Source organism: Lissotriton helveticus, chromosome 1_1 (genome assembly GCF_964261635.1).
Source record: "Lissotriton helveticus chromosome 1_1, aLisHel1.1, whole genome shotgun sequence".
Classification (NCBI taxonomy): domain Eukaryota; kingdom Metazoa; phylum Chordata; class Amphibia; order Caudata; family Salamandridae; genus Lissotriton; species Lissotriton helveticus.
Genome location: NC_136057.1, coordinates 1,745,528,082 through 1,745,552,828, shown reverse-complemented (window position 1 = coordinate 1,745,552,828; position 24,747 = coordinate 1,745,528,082). Strand labels below are relative to the sequence as shown.

Here is a 24,747-nt window from a genome sequence, read left to right as displayed (position 1 = left end):
TTTCAATTTTTAATTTTGTAATTAGGTTTAAGTATTGGTCACCCAACATAGATAGCATCTGCAGACTGTTTATGTACTAAATATACACTAAAGCCCTTTTTTTGATGTGATAGGTTGCTAAATCTAAGCTAGATCCCAGAGTACTTGGAGATATACAGAAGATTCTAACTGAGTAGCAAGTCCTTAAGGCTTGCTACAGTACGGGACACTCCATATTTCATTCTTAATATTCACCTTTCCTAATCTTATTGACGGCTGAAGTTACCATGATACCATTATTCGAGCCACAAGGCTTTTACGCTGCTTTTTCCCCCCTTTTTTTTTTTAAATCCTGCCCCGGAAGGTGACTCTTCTCCTGTTCTGGTAGGTAGCAAATCCATGTGGTGGAGAGTGCTTACTCTTTGTTATGATGGACTAGTCATAGTTACTCTGAGCTGATACAGCAATTAACCTAAATGCACACCATCATCATCCTTTACTGAAAAGAAGCTCCAGATTCAAAACATAAGACTGTCGAATGAAGCCACGCTTTGGATAAACCCAAGTTTCACAAATTGATCAGGATATATTTATTAGTGGTGTCTGAATCTTCCAACTTTACCTGCATAATTGGCAAGCTTTCTCAGCCTGAAGAATATCCCCAACTTTGCTTAGAGGATATCAATTCCACAAGCAAAAGGTTTCCATTAGAGAATTCTCTACATCACAAATCTTGTTAGAAAGAAACGTATCCCTTCATTCTAAAAACGTGATAAAAGTTCAAAGATTTTTAAGATTGCAAAGTTGGCAAAGAACCTTGGCAACTGCACACCTCTATAATTGAGGCGGATTTTTATTATTTTTTATTATTATAAAAGACTGAGAAATGGATTTAAAAGAGTGCATTAAACAGGTTTGAAGTATTCCAGTACAATAAATTGTGTACTTCTCACTTAACGTTTTGATTAACATGAGAAATGTAGGCAAAGATGAAAAGGCTGATTTTCCACTATTCTCTACAAACCTTCACTGGCTTTTACTCTACCTCTTTGCTGCTGATGAATGTCATGAGTACATCGTCGCTGACTGTGGTGGTGGCAACATTCGGTCCAGGAGGATCAAACTCAGAATTCCCAAACTTCTTCCAGTTCTAATGATCCAAAAATGAAGAAGGAAAAGAAAACATTACTAAACACTGCACTGCTTTTGTGAAGTACATTTACATCTCAATGTCTTTGATCCACAGGCCCACTTTCAGTGTTCTGCACAACAGACTATGCTGAAGTCCTTCAGTCTATCCCTGCCACTTGATTAAATTGTTCAGAGTAACTCAGAAAAAAGACAAACTGAAAATATGGAGAGAAAGTTTTGGTACTAAACCTCACAAGCTGCTGAGTATATGGAGTTATAGGTGCATTGGTAGAGAAGGATAGCTGTTTTTTTCCCCAGATCGGCTATGTGAGGACAGGCTCTGCAGATAAGGGCAGCATCCCGTGCTGCAAATATGCTGTGGAATACTAGAAACTTTAGAGATTTGGTGTTGGGGTAACAACTTCCAGTGATTGTATGGACTTTGTAGAGGAGCTTTTGACACTGTAAATGTACAGATATGGATTTGGAGCTTCCGCGTTACAAATATGCCTCAGAATTTAATTAAGCAGAACCCCAAACTGCAGTTATCTCCCACCTTTTGCCACCTTTTTAGCTATCAGATGAAGATTTTCAACTTGGTAAAGTGCACCGAGGCCTGTTCACTAGACCCTCTGTGCCAGTGCTTCTTCTGCAAAACAAGGTGTCGTCTAATTGTACTACAACTGGCTATTGACTTTAGCACACATGTGAGTCGCTAGTAAATGGTACATCAAGCACCTAGGGCATGGGTGCTAACAAGGGTCCCAAAGGGCTGCAGCATATCTTATGCCACCCTAAGGGACCAACACACAAATTTCACACAGACTGCCATTGCAGGCTGCGTGACATGGTGCACACCACGAGGGGAAAAAAATAAAATGACAATCCTGTGTGTTATGCCAAAGACACTGCATATAAAATATGTAAGTCGTCCCTACAGCAGGCCGCATTATATTTTGTGTGAGGACATATCTGCATGAGCAGATATGCCCCTGTGATATCTAGTTCTATCACTAGATATTGCAATTGAGCAGGGAAGCTATGTTAAGGTATGTACTGGGCACTGGTCAAAACGAGTTACCTAGCTACAAAATGGCTTCACTGAAACATATGGTGTTTGGTATCAAACACCTCATATTACTAAACCCATATTGATTCCATTGATCGATTTATTAATACATACACCCAGAGTGTACCGTAGAGGTACCCCATGGACTCTACTAGACTTCTAGTGTGCTGGTTGACTGGTTCTGACCAGCCTGACATCACAGATGTACCTCGGACCTCTAGGGGTGAGGGCCTAAGCTCTCAGGAGGACAGAAACAAAGCATGCTCTGGCAGGAGGTGTTATATCAACAACAAGCGAGGGTCCCTGGGTACACTAATGCTAGGAAGAGGAAGCAGGGAGGAATACCAACAACAACAAAGAAGCCTCTTCCTAGAAACTATTAATCTATAGGTAATATATCCAATAATTTCTATATATTAACATTGTCCCACACAAGAGCATTTATTTGAAAAACATATCACTTTTTTTTTATCCATCAATCATGACTTTTTGCATTAAAAGTATATACAATATAATTCAATAAAATAGACATATCACGCAGCCCCCAAGCATCCTCACAGGCAACCACAAAACCAAATACAAATGTAACAAATTACAGTACAAAAATATAAAAAACAAAGACAAAAGTAAATGCAGGCAAAGAGCGCCGATGCACGTTTCGGAAAGGACAAGTATCCACAAATCCTTTGTCAGGGCGCAATGGAAATAAACAATTTCTTCAAAAGCGTAGAATTCTTCAGTATTCAAATAATCTATCCAAATTGTAGATACATAAGCAATCAGGGCTGTCACTTCGGAAATAATACATATAACTTTGTAATATCTCCAGCGGTACACAGCGGAGCAGAACTACTCCACCGCGTCCAAAGACGTGTCTGGCGGAGGCTCAACTCGATGAGGGGGCACACACGCCTTTAGTCTGGATCAAGGGAGACTTCCTAAATTACTGCACCGAAAATCCCGGGGGTCCCGGCAATTACAGGTTCCCTCCGGGAAGGGGGGGGCTGAACTCGAAATCACAAAGTCCTCAGGAGGCAGAATATCGTCCAACAATACGCCGGTGAAATAAAATATGAGGAGGTGTTTACACCACATGCCAACAGGATGACCTGTAAATTAACATTGCCAGGCAGGGAGCTTCAAAGAGCCCACCGCCTTTAGTATGCAAATCTGGCTTCCCTCAGAGGTGATGGTATGCCCAACCCCCCCCCCCCCTACCCAGACCAAGGCCGATTTTGATCCTGGATAGGCAGTAACATTAGTGGTCACGAGGCGTGTTCACCCTCAGGCACGTTCCATCCTCCAAGGTTGGCTACGTGACTTGGGAATCAAATGTAAAAGTATACCATCTTGGCGACGACAAATTTAGGAACTCTGGAGCAGGGTTATGCCCACTTCCCACAGGTAGTGGGTCGTTTGGGGGAAGGGGGTGGGGTAAGGAGACGATAAGCTACTACCCTACACTCACTAATGCCCCTAAATCTAGTGTTTAGGAAAGCTCCTGGCACCAGAAAAGGAGATTCTTTCCGACCTAAGAAGGACATCGAAGAGCAGCAAGGACTGTGGAGAAGCAACTAACTTGCCATCAATCCTGCCGGCCTGTCTGCTCTTCCCGACAAACTTGTGCCAAAGTAGTCTCGTCCTACAGTTTCCGGACCGCCACAAACCTGACTCGAGGAAGCACCACTGCACCTGTGACCCCTAGCCCGGAAATGTAGTGGTCCAACCGTGCCAGCTTGGTCCCCGACCCCAGAGACAAAGCCCACTTGGGTTTGCCCTTAGTGGACTTACCGACGCCGCCTGCAGCCTCCTTGTGCAGGTCCACTCTACCTCCAGTGAGGAAAACTCACCACCTCAGAACACCTCTACACCCTGCCGCCCAGCCCAAGGAGAAGAGGACCTAAGGTGTGCCCACGTCCCTAGGATTGTGAGACTTGATCCGCCTTGTTGAGTCAGCCTGACTGGTCTCCCAGTCCCAGCTTGAAGCCTCTGTGCAACCAGACCATTCCCTATTGAAGTGAATAGGACACCAGACACCATAAAACATCTCTGAACCTGGACGCTCCAGAGCCTCCCGAGGTGACCTGTTGGAGTGCCCTTGGATCTTGCCCCATACTCACCTCAAGTCCAGGAGATTGGCTCCGTAAGTCCCTGTGAAGTGCCTGAATGCAGTACATGTTTGGTGTAGGATTTCTTAGAGTGTGACTCACTTACTGCCTTTGAGTGTGTAATATTTGGTTAGCACTACCTCCGACATGCCTAACTGCTCGTCTGCACGACCACAAAAGAGCATTCGGGGTGTCATTTGTGCCTTTGGGGTTTGCCTGGGCTCTTTATAAAGCATACACTGTGGATCTCTTTGGCCCACTACATAAAGAGCCAGCTTCCTACACCCACACATATTATGGAAGAGTAGGGGCTGTGATAAAGAATACTCTTGCCTTTACATCATTGCTCTAGTCTGCTTTTAGGCACTAAAGTTACTACAGAAGCACCTGAACTGGATCAGTGTTTGTCATTTTACAAACATTTGGTTCTATTTAGTACCAAAACTTGTCAGTACAGCCTGAAATTTAAAACAAACATGTCAACAGGTTCAGGAGCAGACATACACTGCCTGGTGGCTAGTCTGTGGAACGTTCTAGTTGCACAAATATTACGATCTGCATCTGAGACAGAAGTCTCACTAAAGAAAAGAGATGTCCTTAAATGAGGTTTTAAAGACACCAGAGAGTTTGCTTAAAACTACTCCGATACCCTCTTCTTTCAAAAATGATATCTTTGCAGTGCCCAAACACAGGTTACACATAAAACCAGCTACTTTCCGGATTTCATAAACAGCAATCTATATGCACTGCAATAGATGAAACAGACCCCATGTCAAATAGTATTTTAATTAACCGAATGTATCCGCTGACATTTGAGGAAATACAGAAGGGTACACCCCTTGGTTTTTGCCAACCATCATCAGGAACCAATTCAACAGATCTGGTGGAGTCAAGCGTGACCACTGAAAGAATCACAAGCTAATCTTTGAAATGCAAACAGAAGCACAATTACATATAGCCGCGAGAAGGGAAAGCAGTGGAGTGGCGATATGATGCATAGACAAACTCCTGGCGGGGCCATCATCACCATCTAAAGAAACCAATTTTCATTAAGAGTGACTAAAACTAATCTTCCAACATATAAAATGGATTTCATTGAAACCAGAAATAAATATTTATGTCAAATGTACTCAAGTATGAAGTGCTTAAAGGCCAGCGAGATGAAGAAGCAACCCAATGCAAGACAAGCGAGCAATAATTGTGTGGAAGAGTAAAACCTGGCACCATGTAAGACCTGTGTTAAGAGGTTTGTCAGAAAGTGTTCCTAAAGATTCAAAGGCATGTGACTTTTGCCCAGTAATTACCATTAAATTATTATCCAAGAAGTGTGGTCTTGTTTTCTCAAAACCACAAAATCAACACCAATTGTTCCTCTTTACATCTATGAAGAGGGCAGGCGCAAACGGCACAGCTTCACAGTTGGCCAAAGGTCCATTGAGGCTATTTCAGTAGCTTATGTATGGGGCTGGCATGCAGAAAGAGCAATCGGCTTCAGCACAAGCCTGAAATAGGCCAGAAGTGTCCCAGAGATTAATTTGAAGCTCAGTAGAAGGTCTCGTGTGGTTGGCTTACCACTAGACCGAGCGCACAGTGGCCCAAGGAAGAGAAAACACAAGGCTGCACATACTTCTGAATGAGTCTCTGCTGCAAAAAGGGGGGGTCACTGAAGGGTAACAAAAGTTCGTGAAAGGGTCAATATGACACAAGGAAGCACAAACTGGATAATGCTTGGGTACAGTCATGAAAGGAAAGTGTACTGACATCAAAAACAATTTTTTCTCTCCAGAAAATGACTGAACAGATATGCGTTGGGTAGAGAAAATGGCCCAGCTTCTTGACTTTATGACAAAATGCTATAAATAAATTAATAAAAACAAAGGCCCAGTTTGGGAGAAGGAGAATAAAATCATTCAAATCCACTATGAGTTTGACGACACCAATACTAAGCTTACCTTCCTTCTTGCTACAGATTTGGAGGCCTTTCTCGTTTCAATTCTGAAGGTGCGGATAATCTGCAAATATAACAAATTCATTTGTTTAAGAGGTTGGAAGGCAACTCTCGCAAGGAGCAACAGACAGCATGTCATCTTAAGCGATTCAACAAATGTTTTTCCTTAAGGAGAATTTCTTTGGCAACAGGTCTGAAAACATGTTATTCTATAGTTTGAAGGGGAACACAGAGCGGGGTTGGACAAGGAAAGAACCAGTATATAAACTTCCAATGAATCGATTATGCAGAAGGTTCAAAATACTATACTGGAGCAAATGAAAAACAAAAATCACATTTTAATAAATTAACAGAAGGTGTACATGTGTGCCCTCAATTATTCTTTAATACGAGACAAGGAAAATCCATAGCAGTCCGTTCACTTTTAAACTTTACAGACGTGCCTTGGCCTTCAAGACAAGTTATTAATAAAGTAGCATGGACCCCCCCCCTCACCAAATTCAAAATTAATGGGATAAATGGGGAGCCGATTATGATAAAGTGGAGAGTACAGCTATAGCAAAGAAAATGCTTATGAGAGCATGTTGGATAGGCAAAGAGATGGATTGATGAAAAAGTAATCAGTTACGTACTGAGCACCATGACTACGCCAATCACTAAAAGGCCATAGCCTCACCAAGCTTAAGTCAGAAATGCTTTCATTATCTTTTTAAAAGACAGGTTTGGAAAGGCAATATTATTAGAAGCACTGAATCCAGAGAGCTGGAGCTCTGTGGGGGAAAACTCCTGACCGCTTTAATCATTACAAGCAATGTTGATTAAGGAGAAAAAGGTTGCAACCAGATGTAGGATCACTTGCAAGATGGTTTATTAAGTATTTAAGATAGTGGTAGTAAACGCTTAAATAAGTCATACAAAACTTTCAGAAATTGCTAGTAACTGCCAATTTTCCTCTGAACTATGCAATGGTTGTAATTTCTAGATCAAAATCAAATCAGCCTTCCTCGGGGAAGCCATCTCAGAAAGAGAGCTGTGGGTAGCAGACAAAGGCACACTTTTCCTGCACGCCTCCGCAATCCAGCCTTGAGCTACCATGGATTTGAGAACAAAACTACGCATCGTAGACTCACCTTGAACTTCTTGCCATCCTCGTCTGTCTTGTAATCTATAACAACCTTATGGTTTTCATCGAGAACTAGTTTTGGTGCATCTACACCTACAAAAAAGCAAAATAACATAAAAAACAAATAATAATCTGCATGGATGTCCAGGAAACCAACCTATCAGATGTGTACATAGATCCAATAATAAAGATGACAACTGCAAAGCAGCAGTGAGGAATGTGGTCCCCAAAGAAACATTTCTACAGCAGTTCTTTCAGAATCTTGAGATGTTAATAACAACCTGCTTATATAGAAAATTTACTACGGCATTTACTCACTGGCAGCTTTCAAAGTGTCACTACCTACAAAACCCAAAACAAAAGTTCTAGTACTACACTGGCCTTCATATTCGCCTTGTAGACCCAACTCCCAGGTTACATGCTTTATTATTTCCAGGAAAAACACAGGCATCATAAAGCCTGGTTAAAATTAAATTAATAAAACGCTGAATGGGTTCTGAGAAGCACTGTGTCAGGCACAATACACAACCCAAGATCATAACAAAATGCAAGCTCTGGCCATTTCTGATGAAATTACTGCAATCAAAACATTCTTAAAAGAAAGAAGAATCTAAAAGGTTATCAAGGATAAAAGTAGATTTTATAGATGAAAACTCCTAAAGCAGATCCCAACAATGAGGCAAAACCATACCAAGAAGCTGCAACATAACTTCCAGATCCTTCCAGAAAGCAAACAATACACAAGTTAAGAGATTCTAAACATTCAAATCACACAAAACTCAAGAGGTAAATGTAATGTTAGTCTTAGTCAAGCACACAGCACATCTATTCTAACGGGTTAAAGATTTACTTAGACATGAATTTAAAATAATTTTTATAAGCATACACTTTACTAATAGAAAGCTTCATCCTATTCTGCATTTTACTTCAAAAATCTAAACTTACAATTCTAGATCCTAACTAAGCCTTGTAGGAGAGTAGGATCTGCTTCTTATAGTTAACCCCACTTTTGGCTAATGTTTCTCTTTTTTCATCTTAGTCTGACTGATCCTGCTATCCAGGGTCCCAGCCTAGCTGCTTTCTCCTCTAAATTGATTACATTTACTTTAGGTACACTACAGATTGGATTCTGGGGTACCCTTATAAGTCCCTAGTATATGGTATACTATGTACCCAGGGCATAGGTACCCCAGAGGCCCCTCAGGGGCTGCAGCATGTATTATGCCACTCCTGAGAGACCATTCAAAATGACACCACAGGTCTGCTACAGCAGCCTGTATAAGGTGGTGCATGCACCCCTTACTTAGATATAGGTTCACTATATCTACCTTATATCACTGCACAAATAAACTGATCAGTCACCCCTATGGCAGGCCTTATCAACCTTGAAGGAAGGGTGCTGGGTTTTGTGTGAGAGGGTGCTCCTGCATGAGCAGAGCCCCTCTGCAGCCTTCGGGACCTATATTCAAGGGTTTGTGATTCTGTCAACCATATACTCTCAAGTGCATGATAACCTTGCGGTAAATGCTAACTTTAAAACGGTTGCAAGGAAACATGTTGTGTTTGGTGTCAAACACCTTGTAATCATACCTCCCCTCCAGTAACTGGCGAGGGAGGTATGATTCCACCCTCCTAGAGGGAGAAATAGGACTACACTGGTACACCCGGTACCAGCTTTTTCAACCCTGGCATCACATGATGGACGCTGCCAGCCACAGACATGAGTCTGCCCTCCTGCTGCTGGACGAAACTCCAGCAAGGGAAGGTTTGACAATAGGTTTCCTGTTACAGGGAGGTGTGACCACCTCCCAGACAGGCTTTAGTGCATTGGGGCTGGGTGGGTGCACTCCAAGAGTGCTTTAATGTCTGCACTGGGGGCACATTTGGTGTCCCTGTGCATAGTCCAGCTCAAACCAGTTGCAGGAGCCACTTTCTCCTGCTCTGGCGCGAAACTGGACAAAGGACATGGGTGTAGACACCCCTCTGTCCAGACCCTCCCATAGGTGGGTCCCCAGAGTTTGTTCCACCCCTTCTTTGGGTATAAAGTAGGAAGCCCTGACCACAGGACTTTAGATATTACCTGGACTAAACTCTGCCAAAGTACTTCGCAGATCTGAACAACGCTGGACGACTGAAGACTCTCACTTGGAGTAAAGGAGTTACTCCCCTGCTAACCAGGCACCTAAACACATCTGACAGGTTTGCTTCTAAGCAGGTCCTGAAGGACTACGAAGATTTCTGCAACACAGAAGGTGGGTTCCAGTGGTCTCCGATGTTGATCTACACTCTCAGCTAATCTGAGGCCCGCATCCCTCGTGGGGACTGTGCAACCCGAACCCCTGGGCACCGTGTACATTTGCAGCAGCATATGCTTTTTAGCGACCCCTGAGGCTGTGCTTTGGGCTACTTTTAGTCCTGACCCCAAGCAGTGTTTCCACCGAAGATTTCCTGCCTACACTCCCCGAGTGTACCATGGGCTGGTATTTTGCGATTCCTCTTTAGGTCACTTTGCGATCCCAGGTCCATTGGCCTGTGGATCCCTGTGAAGGTAACAACTTTCAGTAGGCTTTCCTGGTTGCTCCTGACGTGCCCCGACTCTCCATTCCTTGGAGAGTCCCCAGGACCTTGCTGGTCCTCACCAAAGCCAATTTCCTCTGACCGCGTGGGTTGCAGTTGCCAAGGCTTGTTGGTCTCCAACCCTGACATTGACTCACCCTCCCCCAGCACTCAACATCCTTCTTGGGAAAGTTCCCCTCTGAACTTGGTTGTTGTCGTCGTCTCCTGGTCCCAGTGGCTACAGAGTCAAGCTTCACCTCTTTGCACCTGAAACACTCGATATTGGTGGGCATTCGTCTACCGAGCCCCTGGTCACACTGAAGTTACCCAGACACTGTCCCCTCTGCTTTCAGGTTCTTCTCAGCTCCAATCCAGGCTTGGATCACACCGGACACTTCATCTTCCCGACAGCAGCACTTCTTCACAACACGCCATTGAACTCAACTAGCGTTTCCGACACCACTTGACCCCTATGCACCCAGCTTCCCTGGATAGGTAACACGGGTGCCTCGGTACTCTCAAGGGTGCGGGCCTTAGAACCTTCTATATTCCAGTGTTTGCTTGAAGTCCTCTCCTAAGTGTCCTCAATCTTCAAAATTCCAACTGCGACTTTCCCATATAGTTGTACAGAGCTGGCGTCTCTGTTCTCACATTTCACCCAGCCTCCATGGGTCCCCTGTGTCACTACCTTGGGTGGTTCCTTGTGGTTTCAGCGATTCTACGTGCTCTGGGCACTATGTCTAGTCAAGTCATGGTTGTTATACCACTGTCTTAGAATATGGTTTGGTCTCCCCCTGGAGCCCACTGTGTATTGTGCTATTTACCGTCGTTCAAGTGATTTAATATTGTGTGATTTAATATTGTGTGCTTTGTTCTCTAATCTCATAAAGAGGTTAGTAGGGAGTGTTTAGTAATAAATACATATATTTTATATATTCATTGTGTGGTTCTCCTTTCATTTGGTCATTCAGGAGGTTATAATCTGGTAAACCAAGCTGCTTTACATTCCTTCAAGACTTAGCCTGAAGGCTGCTCTCCACAGCTACCACTAGGATAGCTTTCAATAAAGGTTGTCTTTAACCCAATTATCAATAAGGGTCGTTTGGACCGGTGCAAGGTGCCCACTTTAACTAGTGGACAGCATATACCAGGCCAACTTCTCACAAGCCATTGGACAGGCAGTCGTTCATAATGATAGTTAATAATGACTGGCACCAAGGGTGCTTGGGAGCCAGTTCTGGCTTTAACCGCATGCGTGCGGCTGTTTTTCCCGCTGTATGCGGCATTTTAAAAATTACCGCGATTCATGACGAGCTCAACTCGTCATCAGCATGGAAGGGGTTAATTGATCGCATCACTCGCCGCTTTGTGATGACAAAGAGGTGTTGAAGGACAGTTATGTAAAATAAAATTGCATTACACATGCGCTAGTACTTCTAAAATCTTCATTTTATTTCATTTAATCTTAAAACTATCACACTTTGTATCCGCTACCTTATACTGCATGTAATGCAAGTATAAACGAATGACTTACATATTCACAGTGCTTTCTGTCAAAGGCTTTGCCCTCATAACACTAAAAACACACAAGTCACTATTCTCCACTGCACAAACCAAGATGTAATTCTGTGGCTCTCTCGTTACACACAGACCTCTGCAGTGCATTAACTGATAGAGGTTTCATACTGTACCACAGTGCATTTCCCATGGAGTAACAGCTTTCTAAAAATTTATTTTTCATTTAAGCTGCCCATTACTGTATATGTATCTACCTGATGGTGAAAGACCTAGAAAACGTACAGAATATTTTGGGGTTTATTCATGAGAGGCTTGCATCACCAGAGCATCACTTTTGACGCTGTGGCTGTGCAAGCGCCTCAACCATATGTACGAGGCATTGCAGTCACTGTGCATGGCCTCATAGATATGGAACAAGACAAAGCAGTGCAAGTCATTCCATTGCCTTATTCTGCGTCAAGGAGGCGTATCATGAGCGTTGAGTGGACGTTGATGATGCCCCAGATTCATAAAAATTACGTAAACCTGGGGCAGTGCCAAAACCTTGCGCCTCCCCAGTAGAGGCATAACCAGGAGAAGTGTTTTAATTTCTCCTAGTGTTTTCCTCTGTGTGTGTGCTGCATTTTGCAGCTCGCATTAAAAGGGGAAAACACCTCTCGGGATTGTTTATGTGATGGAAGGTGCCCCTTCCTGCACAAAAACAATTCAGCCTAAATAGGTGCTAGGCAGCAATTTGTGTGCCAACGCAAGGGGAAAGGACAGGAATGCACAGTATTCGTAAATACAGTGCACTCCTTTCACACTGGCGAAGGGCAGTGCTGCAAGAACACTTGCCACTATGCCAATTCCTCATAAATGAGGCACTTGTTTTTAGCTACACCTTTGACCACGCCTAAAAGCTCACCGACATTTGGTTTGCTAAACAATGTTCCACCCACCGTAAAAATGATTTGCTGTGGGAATTGGGGACATTTAAGCTGGTTGATGAGGTATACCACCAGGTTCTAGAAATTTGTCAGGAAGGGTCCTTATTCCTAAAAATGTTTGCCAAGGGGGGTCTCGGCATCAAAAAGTTTGAAGGACTATGCTATAGAGTAAGCACCGTTTACAGTACTCAGTTCTCTACTGATATCAACTTCATTTCTTAATGTAGGTTTGGTATTTGTCAGGGGTTTGATACAGATAAAAGCTGTCTGTAGTAGGGCACTTGCTTTGGAATTAGCATTCACTATTTTGGCTTTATCTGAACAGTTGTATACAGGTTTAACATCACACTCGGGAAGGGTTTCCCGTATATCTGTGGTTGATTGTTAATGTGAACTAGGATGCATGTAAAGTCATAGCACTTAATACAGCAATATGCGGGGAAATAAAGCTTGGATGATGTCATCAGTGATGTCGTAAGTCAGGTCATAGAACAAGCCATATGTGAGTTTATAAGCAGCTGCATTGCGGGGGCGCATGTTATAGGGGTCACTGAGAAATTCACCCAACCGTAAAATTACATCAACCTTTGTTTTGTTCAAGGAATTCTTTATTATATATATATATATATATATATATATATATATATATATATATATATATATATATATATCTATATATATATATATATATAGATATATATATATATATATATATACACATACATACATACATATATATACATATACATACACACACAAAATAGGAAGCAGAGGACTCTGGGTAGTTCCCTAAATTAGGTGGAAAGCAGCTCCTATATAGAGAACCCTGCAACACCAGAGAGTCTGAATGTGCTCACCTCAAATGCCTGTTTTTCTAGCAAAGTTTTTAAGCAAAGGATTAGCACAGTGCCACCCATGCAGAGCTAGAAAGGAACAAAGCCTTATGACATTTATGCAGCAAAATCTTTAAGCATAGGTTTGCAAGTGCTATCTATACCTGCCGAGCTGTAAAATGACAAAAGACTTTCACCACTCCAGGCACAGTATTACAGCTTTAGATTGATACATACACACACACATACGTACACACACACACACACGTTGGAAAGAATATTACGTGATGCTCCCTAAACATAAAGGAGGCACCCATCTTACAAAGCGTTCAACAATAATCAAGAAGTTGTGTCTGAAAGGATTGATTTAATGCTGTCAGAACAGCCGCAGACTGAACTGATGGCACGCCTGCTAACACAAGGTTGTGACATTACAAAATGTCAAGTTGGTTACGAAACCAGAAGTTACAGGTACGTGCTTCATTAAGTCAGATTAATGGCTGGATGAGGGATACAAACTGGTATAGTTTAGTTTGCAACTGTCAAAATGGCTGGGGAACTGCAATCGCATAATTGAACAGTGTGGGTCAAATACATGAACTGTTTGATTCGCATCCATTGTGTTTTAACCCCTTGCTCGCGGCAGGAATTCCGCTCCTGTGCTGGACATTCCGATCGCGGGCGTGGTCATGACGGCCCCCAGCCGTCATCAGCACACGAGCACTGTGTGCCATGACGGCTGGGGGCAGTCATCAGCATGGAAGGGGTTAAAAACATTACTAAAATGACGTACATAGGCAGGATCAGTGAAATCAACTAATGTTAAATAAAACACACTGTGATGGCACATATGACTTTCATTAAATTATGAGCAACATGCATTCCCCTTTTGCTAGCCATAATATGTCGTCCAATAAGAACGAGAAGGGACTCATTCAAGTTTCGTATACTTTTCTTGTTAACCAGTATTGATGGCATGATCTCGCTGAAACGGGTCTACATGGTTTTAATAAAGCGATATGGAACCTGCAGAGTGCTCCTAGATCCCATGTGGATGTTTGTTAGAAAGAATATTACTTGATCGGCACTAATCACGAAGGAGGCACCCGTCCTACAAAGCATTCAACAGTAATCAAGTAGTTTGTGTAAAAGAATATACATTTCCCTAAAAAAACGCAAAGGTTAAGGTAACATTTTAGTCAGGAAAACTTCTCTATAGAAACAGTGTAAACTACACAAACATTAAAAATTGTAAAGTTATAGTTCTAACTTTCATTTATAATTTATCTACCACCTTCAAATTATTATAACTAGCGGACCTTGTTACACACATTTTTCAGCTCACTAATCAGTGGTTAACTTGTAACGCAATAAGTGCCAGAGGACAACAGCTTGCACCATCCAGCTGCCAGCGCTGCCAATTACACTACCAACACACTACAACCATCACACTCCTACAAATGTGACAATTCATACTATTCAGGGCCCCCAAAGCTATAAGATTGGCTTGGGTGGCACGTATTAGTGATTCTTAAAGTAAACAGCACTCATACCCAAATTTGGCAGGCAACACAACCCTGTGGCAGACTGTCACAAGCACCAGTGCTAAGTATTAAGTGCCGGTGTCGAGCACCGGGGAAAAAACAGCTCAAATTAAGCACTGAACCAAACTATAACACCCCACTCTACCGTCTATTGTGTTGTGACAAATAATGTAATTTGAGAAGTTATAAGTGGTGTTCTGAATGCTATGATTTCACATGCTGAAAGTGATCTATTATGCAAGCGGAAAGGCATGAGTTATAGTTAATATAATGTGGTGAGTGAGGTAACACGACAGTTTGGAGGTGCACAACATAGTTTGAAGATGGTACGTAAATTATAAATTGAAGTTGTGATTATAACTTTACCATTTTTTATGTTTGAGTATTTTAAGTTGGGTTTGTATAGAAAGAAAACAAGGTATTTCTAACTATAAATTATCCATAACCTTTGCTTTATGAATTGTATGTTATTTTTGTTTATAGGTTTCAAATCGCAGTGTGTAGTGCCACTAATTCGAGTATCGCAAAGTGGAGTGTAGTACAGTACAGTGAAGGAGAGCACCAGCGTCTAGTGTCGTAGAGTTTAGTAAAGTAGAGTGACGTAGTGTACAGTTTAATACAGTGGAGTGTTGCTTCGTATTGTGAACAGCATGTTGTACAGTGGCATGTCGAACAGTAGAGCCAAGTGTTGTCGACTGGAGTATCATGAAATTGAGTGTAGTGGAGGGCCATCAAGTAGAGTTACATGGCATGGTGTTTTGCAGAATGTAGTGGCATAGAGCGGAGTTCAGTGGAGTAGAGTGCCTTATAATTCAGGGTTGTGTCGAGCAGTGGAGTGGTGGTGAGTCTCGTACAGTGGAGTATCATTTGTAAAAACAGTGCATGATGGAGTGGCGAGGTATAGTTCATGTTGTCTGGTTAGCCAACTGAGAAGAGTGTGTCAAGAGGTTCACTAAGTCTAATAATTCGAAAGCAGGGGATGAATTGTTAATGAAAGTTATAACAATATCTTTAGAATTTTTTTAATTTGTGTAGTTCAAACTTGGTTTGTTTAGGGAAAATATGTTGTCCCAACTATAACTAAGCTTTAACCTTTGTTTGTCTTTACATTTTTTAAAGTTTTATAAAAATGTATTTCAAATGATGAGAGTCCAGTGTCGCAAGTGGAGAGTTATTTGAAGTGTCACATAGTACAGTGGTGGAGAGTGTTGAAAAGTCTATAGTTAAACTGGAGTACTGTAGATTGAGAGGGAGTAGAGTGTAGTACCATATCACACAGTGTAGTAAAGCGTAGTGGCATGTCTCATATAGTAGAGTTAAGTATCATAGAACTGGAGAAGCAAGGTGTACAGTGGAATGACGTGTCAAACAGAGTATGGAAGGGTGTTGTAAAGTGCTTTCAGAGTGGAGTATGCTATGTTATGTTAGGAATTTAGTATATCGCACGACTCGTCCTTGGTAGAGCATCTCGGCGCTTGCTAGCCAGACAGCCATTCTGTGCCATTAAAAGAGCCAGGTGTTCAGATGTTTTGTAAAACTTGAAAACGCGATGTAGTCCCTAATATAAAAGGGGAGCTGGTTCCAATGGAATGGGGGCGAGGTATGAAAAGGAGCATCCACCGTGTTTTAAAGTTCGAATACCTTGTGGTTGAAGCAGAAGCGGATTGCTGGATCTAAGGTTTCTTTGAGGGCAATAGGGAACTAGTTTGTCCAGCAGATAACGGGGACCCCTTCCTGATCTCGCTTTAAAGGGCAGCCAGAGTATTTTAAAAATTGTTCTCTTCTTTATAGGCAACCAGTGCAGGTACCTAAGGAGGGGAACAGACGGGGTGCCTAATGGCTGTTTATTTATCAGTTGGGCTGTCGTGTTCTGTACTAACTATAGTTTAGATCTAAGAGATTCTTTGGATGCTACAAATAGCGCATTGCCAAAGTACAGGCGACTAATAAGTGCTTGGACTTGGGTCTTCCGGAAGGACACCGAGAGCCACTGGAATATTTTCTTAAGGAGGCGCATTATCCCAAAACACGAGCCACAAGTGGCAGTGACTTGCTCTTTCATCGATAGTTCATTATCTATCAGAACGCCCAGATTTCTTACTGTATTTTTTGGGCAAGGCGCCCAACCAAGTTCTGTTGGCCACCAATCAGATGTCCATAGAGACTGTGCTTTTCCAAAACATAATCTCCCTTTCTACCCCCCCCCCCCCCCGCCCCCCATTCAACTGAAGGCAGCTTAAGGACATCCACTTGGCAATGTTTCTCATACATGTGGTGAAATGGGTTTAAACATACTCTACCTCAGTTCTCAGTGCAATAATCAATAGTGTGCCGTCAGCATATGAGAGTATTTCAAAACAGAAAGGCTTGACCAGCTGAGCCAGAGGGGAGACAGATAGTAAAAATTGTGGGGCTCAAAGACGAGCCCTGAGAGACTCCGCTTCCTAGAGACAGAGTCTTAGATTGGAAAGGAACCAGCGTGACTTTTGGAGTTTTGTCCTTAAGGAAGTCTTTTAGCCAGTTCAGCGCAGTACTGTGTATTCCCATCTCAAACATATGTTGGATCAGAATGGGATGGGACACAGTATCAAATGCTACTGACATTTCGAGCAGGACCAATATCACAAGTGTACCTGCATCTAAGGAGACACCAAGTGAATCCACTACCACTACAAGAGTGGTATCTGTACTATGAGCAGGCGAAAACCCGATTGAGAAGAATCAGGCAGATGTGCTTCGAAGTATGAGGAGAGTTGTCTGTGGACATGAGATTCTAGCAGTTTGCTAATTGAGGGCAACAGAGAAATAGGATAGTAGTTTGATATGTCCATAGTATTAGCCAACAGCTTTTTTAAAGTAGGTGTAACAAGAGCGGTTTTCTAATCTTTCGGCAGTGTTGCTGATTGCAGAGAGCTATGACCGCTGGAGCAAGAGAACTAGATAGCAAGGCTATGATATGAGGGGGGCAGAGATCTGCTGGAGACTCGGATTTTGTTCTAGTCAGAAGATCCAATACTTGAGACTGGGCGATAGGTTCAAATCTTTCTATCATAGCCTGAAAGCTACTTCCAGATGCCTTGTCTAGATCTATATATGTTGACGTCGATGGGTCGTTGTGAAAGTTAATATAGATATAGTCTGTCTATTTTTTATTCAAAATATGAAGCCAAGGAGTGACAGTGTTTGAGAGGCTATGCTAGCCAAGCTGCATGCAAGCGGGTTGGTATGTTCCTTTACAACTTTGAACAGCTCTTAATTTCCAAGTGGAGTGTTAGAGTACAGTGGAGGAGAGTGTCGTTGAGAGGAGTGCTGTGTCAGAGTGGCGTATCGTAGAGAGAAGTTGAGTGGCGAGTCGGCTAGTGTCATACATTGTAGTACAGCAGCGTAGAGTGAATGGGCATAGACTGGAGTAGAGAGTGGCCTAGTGTGTCGTACAGAGTTGTGGAGTTGCACACAGTGGAGTGACGTACAGTACTGTGGTGTAGCGTGGGATAAAGTGAAGTAGAGTGGAGTACACTAGAGTACGGTAATGTAGATAGGAATTACATGTCGTAGACTGTAGTGGCATGGAGTATCATACAGTTGAGTTATGCGTCAAACTAGAGTACTGTGTAGTACAGTAGAGTGTAGTGGGGTGTCTTAATTATTGGAAACTGATGTAGATTACAACAGAGTAGAATACAGTCTAGCTGATTTTTGCACAATGGAGTGGTGAACAGTAGAGTGTTGTAGAGTGTGGTACAGTTGAGTGGCATACAGCGTTAGAGTACAATGGCATTGAGTGGAGTAGCATACAGTAGAGTACTGGGTCTAGAGTGGAGTAAAGTGGGGTGCAGTGGCATACAAAGAGCTGCGTAACGTGTTGTATAGTGGACTAGAGTATTGTACAGTGGAGTAGAGTGTTTTACAGTGGTATACAGTGGAGTGAAGGGGTATAGACAGGAGTAAAGTGTCGCATACAGTGTAGTAGAGTGGAGGTGCACAGAGTACAGTAGTGTGTGAAACAGTGGTGCTGCCCAGTGTGGATTGTTGCATAGGAGCATACAGTGAGGTAAAGTCTTGTACATTGGAGTAGAGTTGAGTGGTGTAATGTGCAATAAAGTACAATAAAGAGCATTGGTGTGTTGTAGAGTGATGCAGAGTGTACTGGCGTAAGGTACAATAGTGTGTAGGTATGTCGTAGAGTGGTGTGCAGGTAGTAAACTGTTATAAATTGGAGTGGCATCTCGTACAGAAACTGAAGTGTTGTGTCACGTAGAAGACTATCATAGTGGAATAGAGTGCTGTACATTTGAGTGTACGGGCAGAGTGGAGTTGGACAGTGGAGTGTATGGGGATGGAGTGGAGTAGAATGTTGTAGAGTGCCATAGTATGGCAGACTTTTATAGAGTTGGGTTATATAGCGTGGAGGAGTGCGTCATCCAGTGGAGCAGCATAGAGTGGAGTAGGGCAAGCTGGAGTGACGTAGAACAGTTTACTATGAAGTGGAGTACCATACAGTGGAAGGGCGCTCAGTGGAATGCAGTACAGTGGAGTGTAGCGGAGTGAAATGGAATAGTGTACAGTTGAGTGGAGTAGGGTACAGTGGATTAACGTAGAGGGCGGTGGCAAACATTTAAGTAGCGTAGACTAGAGGAAACTTATAAATTGGAGTGGTGTCTCATAGTAGAATGGAGTTCTGGGTCGTACAGTGTTGGAAGAGGTCGTAGAGTGGAGCAGAGTGTTGTACAATAGAGTGTACAGGCATGGAGGCAAGTTCAAATTAGGACAGTGGAGTGTACAGAGATAGAGTGGCATAGAGTGTAGTTAGAGTTTAGTAGAGTACACTGGAGTGGGAGAGTGGAAAAGTGTACAGTGGAGTGGCGTGGAGGAGCGTAGACTGGAGTGATGTACAGTGGTGTGGCGTATAGTGTAGTAGCGTGCAGTGACGTGGCATAAAGTGTGAAAGCCTACGGTGTAATAGAGTACAGTGGAGTGGGATATCGTGGGGTAGAGTGTAATAGAATACAGCACAGTGCCGTGGGGAACAGTGGAATACAATACAGTAGAGGAGAAAAGATTGAAGTTGCGTAGAATGGAGTGGCGTACACTGGAGTGGCGTACAATGGAATAGCGTAGAGTAGAATAGGAGAGTGGTGTATTCTGGAGTAGTGTACACTTGAGTGGGATAGAGTGAAATAGCATATAGTGAAATGACGTAGAGTGGAGTTCAATGGACTATCGTAGAATGGAGAGGCGTGGAGTGGTGTACACTGGAGTGGCATACAGTGGAGTAGTGTATAGTTGAAAGGCATACAGTGGAGTAGTATAGAGTGGAGTGGTGTACATTAGAGTGGCATAGACTGGAATAGCGTATAGTGTAGTGGTGTACAGTAGCATACAGTGAAATGGTGTAGACTGGAGTAGCTTAAACTAGAATGGGGTAGAGTGTACTAGCATACAGTGGAGTGGTGTCCATTGAAATAGCATAGAGTGTAATGGGGTATAATAAAGTGGCACACACTGCAGTGGTGTACAGTGAAGAGAAGTACAGGGACATGGAGTAGAGTGTAATAAAAAAAAAGTAGAGTGGCGTACATTTATATGGGGTCCAACTGAATAGCGTACAATGAAGTGGCGTAGAGGGCATACACTGAAGTGGGGTAGAGTACGAGTGGCATACAGTGGTGTAGAGTGGCATTAAGTAGAATGGTGTAGAGTGGACTAGAAGGTAATGGAGTAGCATACAGTGGAGTGGTATTGCGTACAGTGTCATAGCACAGAGTGGAGTCTCGTAGAGTGGAATAGCGTATAGTGGAGTGATTACAGTGGCGTGGCATAGATATATATGAAATGTAGCAGCAATCTAGACTATGGTATGCAGTGTAAAGCACCATAATGTATAATACTGCCAAATTTCATATAAATCCATTCAGCCGTTTTCGCACCATGTAAAGTACAATAGTCTATTGAAAATGCATTGGGGGAAAACGAGTTTGGGACCCCTTTTATTTTTGCACCCCCTTAACGAATTACCACTGAAATGTACATCATCTCAACATGTGGAAAAAGATGGAGATATGGAAAGTGTTGTGGTGATTTGTCAAACAGGTGGGAAGTTATTAGGCAGCTAATATCCGAGGAATTCCTATCTCTGGGTATAACTATAACTACAAAGTGGCAATCAGATTGAATGTGATTTCTTTCTTTTTATCTACTGTATTTGTTATGTATTTTGTTTATTGGTTTACATAATCATATGACCATAAATGTGTCTTTTAGATGATTATGTAATTCTGGAACTTTACAAATGCAGTTTATTTTTTGGGCTTTCATGATACATTTAGTAGGATTGTGCTACATGTGACTGCCAAAGTGAATTTAAGTCAATCACTGTTATAAAAATTAAGATTTGTTGCCCACCAATGGCCAATTATCATGCCCTCCATATAGTAGTTTGTGTACCTCACTGCTAGGTCACTTTTCCATTTTGTTGAACAGACATACATAAGGAGGATGGTTTTTGTTTTGTTTATGGGGCAGTTATTTTGTGATCCAGATTAAGATGCATTATATTTGTTAATAAGTTTCCATTAGCATGCAACCATAAATGACCCATTTATGGTTGCATGCTATATGAACATAATTTGTTCATATAATATATCTGAAACTTTACCTATGTTGTCTAATTTATTTGTTGGGGTTACTTGCTTCTAGTAGGATTGTAATACATATGAAGGCCAAAGTAACTGAAAGGCAATCACTGTTCTAAAAATTTAGATTAATATTTTTTTCCTAGTGGCCGATTATGTTGTCTAAATAGTAGTTTGTCTGGCTCACTGGTTGGTTAATTTGTCATTTTGTTGCACAGGGAAAAATAAGCAGGATGGCTTTTGTTTGGCTGGTTAGGACAGTTTTATTTTGTAAGCTAAAAAGCATGCAAAGAAAACTTATGTAGATCAATATGTATTCCATTTGTTATGTATTTGTGGATAGGTTTCGATTTGCATGCAACCATAAATGGGTCTTTCACTTCATGTAGTAATTCTGAAACTTTACTTGCAGTCTAGTTTATTTTTTGGGCTTCCTTACTAGGCTTGTCCTACGTATGAAGGCCAAAGTATATGAAAGGCAATCATTGTTATAAAAATTGAGATTATCATCTTTTTCCTAGTAGCTATATATAATTTCCTCCAAATATTTGTTTGTGTGGCCCACTATTTGGTCAATTTAGCATTTTGTTGCACAGTGGTGCATAACAAAGATGCTTTTTGTTTGGCTGGTTGGGCCAATTTTATTTTGTGAGCCAGAGAGAATGCAACGAAAACTTATGTAGATTAAGATGTATTATATTCGTTATATATTGGTTTATAGGTTTCCATTAACATGCGACCATAAATGGGTCTTTCAATTGTTCGTGTAGTAAATCTGAAACTTTACATATGCAGTCTAGTTTACTTTCTGGGCTTTCTTGCTACTATTAGTAGTATTGTGCTACAAGATATCCCTAAGTTGAAAAACCTTATAATTTAAAAATTCTTACTCTAATTGCCTTTTGTACCCCCAAAGAATTGTCTAAGCAAACTAATATCTAATGCTGCCAAATTTCAGCAAAATCCGACAGGCCGTTTTTGCGCTACACAAAATACAGCAATCTATGTAAAATACATTGGATTTCAAGACCCTACGAAACTGTCTTCTGACAATGAAACAGGTGCAGCAGGTCTGCAGAGTTTTGCAAACATTCATCAAAAGGGTGGAAAGTATCTATGGTAACCCTAACTTAGTGGCAACAGACACTTTAATATATAAACACATTTGAATAGTTGTATACATATATTTGGCGGTAAAGGTTTGTTTTGTAATCTTGGAATTGCTTGTATGCAACATATAAACTTCCCAATACAAGGAATTAATTAAAATGATACGATCTATTGGGATTGAAATGTGCAGGGCCATGGAGATCTGCAATTTATCCAAATCATGTTTATTTTATCACAAGACGTTTGTTGGGGAGTAGGAACCATGAGTCACATAACTCATTTTTGAGTTTCATTCTAAGCCCCGGTCTTCTAAATCATGCCATTTTAAACAAGCATTTGCAATGCAATAGGTCTCGCATTAGAAAAGTTTGAGCTATTAGTATTGTAAATGGCAATGTCTTTATTTATGCGGTAGTTACGTTTTTTTTGTATAAAAAGGAACATATAAAATATGGCTTGTACAAAAGTATAAAATTGTTATGATGTATAGAAAGAAATTTGATATGTACATTCGATTTTCAAACGAGGTAATTGTAAACATCACAAACATATTGTGCAAACATTGCAATAGTGTTTTAGTTTTTTTCAAAATATTTTTTTGAGAACATGGCTTGTAAGAAAATTATAGGAAAAGTACAACACTCTAAATAACAAGAACAGAAGTGAAATATTAACATGTTTTTTGTGACATTTGTAATAAAGCTTGAAACATTGAGAGAACATATTTGAACCAGTTGTTGAATTGTTGCATAGATTGATGCTGTGGTGGTGCTGAGTGATGCGATAGATAGAGTGAGTGCAATAGATAGATAGATAGATAGAGGGAGGGTGATAGATAGAGGGAGGCTGATAGTGGTGGCCCTGAGTGATGCTGTGGAGGCCTTGAGTGATGCTGTGGAGGCCCTGAGTGATGCTGTGGAGGCCCTGAGTGATGCTGTGGAGGCCCTGAGTGATGCTGTGGAGGCCCTGAGTGATGCTGTGGAGGCCCTGAGTGATGCTGTGGAGGCCCTGAGTGATGCTGTGGAGGCCCTGAGTGATGCTGTGGAGGCCCTGAGTGGTGCTGTGGAGGCCCTGAGTGGTGCTGTGGAGGCCCTGAGTGGTGCTGTGGAGGCCCTGAGTGGTGCTGTGGAGGCCCTGAGTGGTGCTGTGGAGGCCCTGAGTGGTGCTGTGGAGGCCCTGAGTGGTGCTGTGGAGGCCCTGAGTGGTGCTGTGGAGGCCCTGAGTGGTGCTGTGGAGGCCCTGAGTGGTGCTGTGGAGGCCCTGAGTGGTGCTGTGGAGGCCCTGAGTGGTGCTGTGGAGGCCCTGAGTGGTGCTGTGGAGGCCCTGAGTGGTGCTGTGGAGGCCCTGAGTGGTGCTGTGGAGGCCCTGAGTGGTGCTGTGGAGGCCCTGAGTGGTGCTGTGGAGGCCCTGAGTGGTGCTGTGGAGGCCCTGAGTGGTGCTGTGGAGGCCCTGAGTGGTGCTGTGGAGGCCCTGAGTGGTGCTGTGGTGGTGCTGAGTGATAATGTGGTGGTGGTGCTGTGGTGGTGCTGAGTGGTGGTGCTGAGTGATGCTGTGGTGGTGCTGTGGCGGTGCTGAGTGATGCTGTGGTGGTGCTGAGTGATGCTGTGGTGGTGCTGAGTGATGCTGTGGTGGTGCTGAGTGATGCTGTGGTGGTGCTGAGTGATGCTGTGGTGGTGCTGAGCGATAATGTGGTGGTGCTGAGCGATAATGTGGTGGTGCTGAGCGATAATGTGGTGGTGCTGAGCGATAATGTGGTGGTGCTGAGTGATGCTGTGGTGATCCTGTGGTGGACCCAAAGATGTGATTAAATAGTGAGGAAAAGTAAAAGTAAAGGAAGAAAAACGACGTGTTGCACAATCTGCATGCTCAAATCAATATGTGTAAAGAATAAAAGACTTGATCACCACCACCGAGTGCACAATGCACTATACATGTGTTAAAAACAAGGGCATATTAGCCCATATGAATAAATATACCTTATGTGGCGCAATAAATCTTGGCTATCAAAATAGACAGCTGTGGCAATATCCTAAGCGAGCAATATCTGCTGTAATAGCAGGGAAGTATATTAGTTTGAATCCTGGCCTTAGTTATTAAAAACCAACCGCTTTCTGTATGTTACAGCCACATTTCTTATGGGCAATTAAACACAAATAACAATCTCACCTAATGAGCAGGAACGTGCTGCCTCTATTTACGAAGATAAAAACCAGCCGCTTCCCCAATTTAAACAAAAATGATCTCAACAAAGGGTTCTACAGCCTTAAAAT

At 42.4% G+C, this 24,747-nt stretch overlaps 1 protein-coding gene across 1 annotated transcript in view; it reads right to left on the bottom strand.

Moving 5' to 3' along the window:
* EIF3G (eukaryotic translation initiation factor 3 subunit G) overlaps positions 1 to 24,747 on the bottom strand; it is a 51,667-nt gene that overhangs the window by 8,265 nt on the left and 18,655 nt on the right. Inside the window, exons 3-5 of the mRNA XM_078639912.1 lie at positions 7,366 to 7,451; positions 6,240 to 6,299; positions 1,025 to 1,129 (exon numbers count right to left, since the gene is read on the bottom strand). Of these exons, the coding sequence (XP_078496038.1) occupies positions 1,025 to 1,129; positions 6,240 to 6,299; positions 7,366 to 7,451 (251 nt within the window). The remainder of the gene's footprint in view (positions 1 to 1,024; positions 1,130 to 6,239; positions 6,300 to 7,365; positions 7,452 to 24,747) is intronic.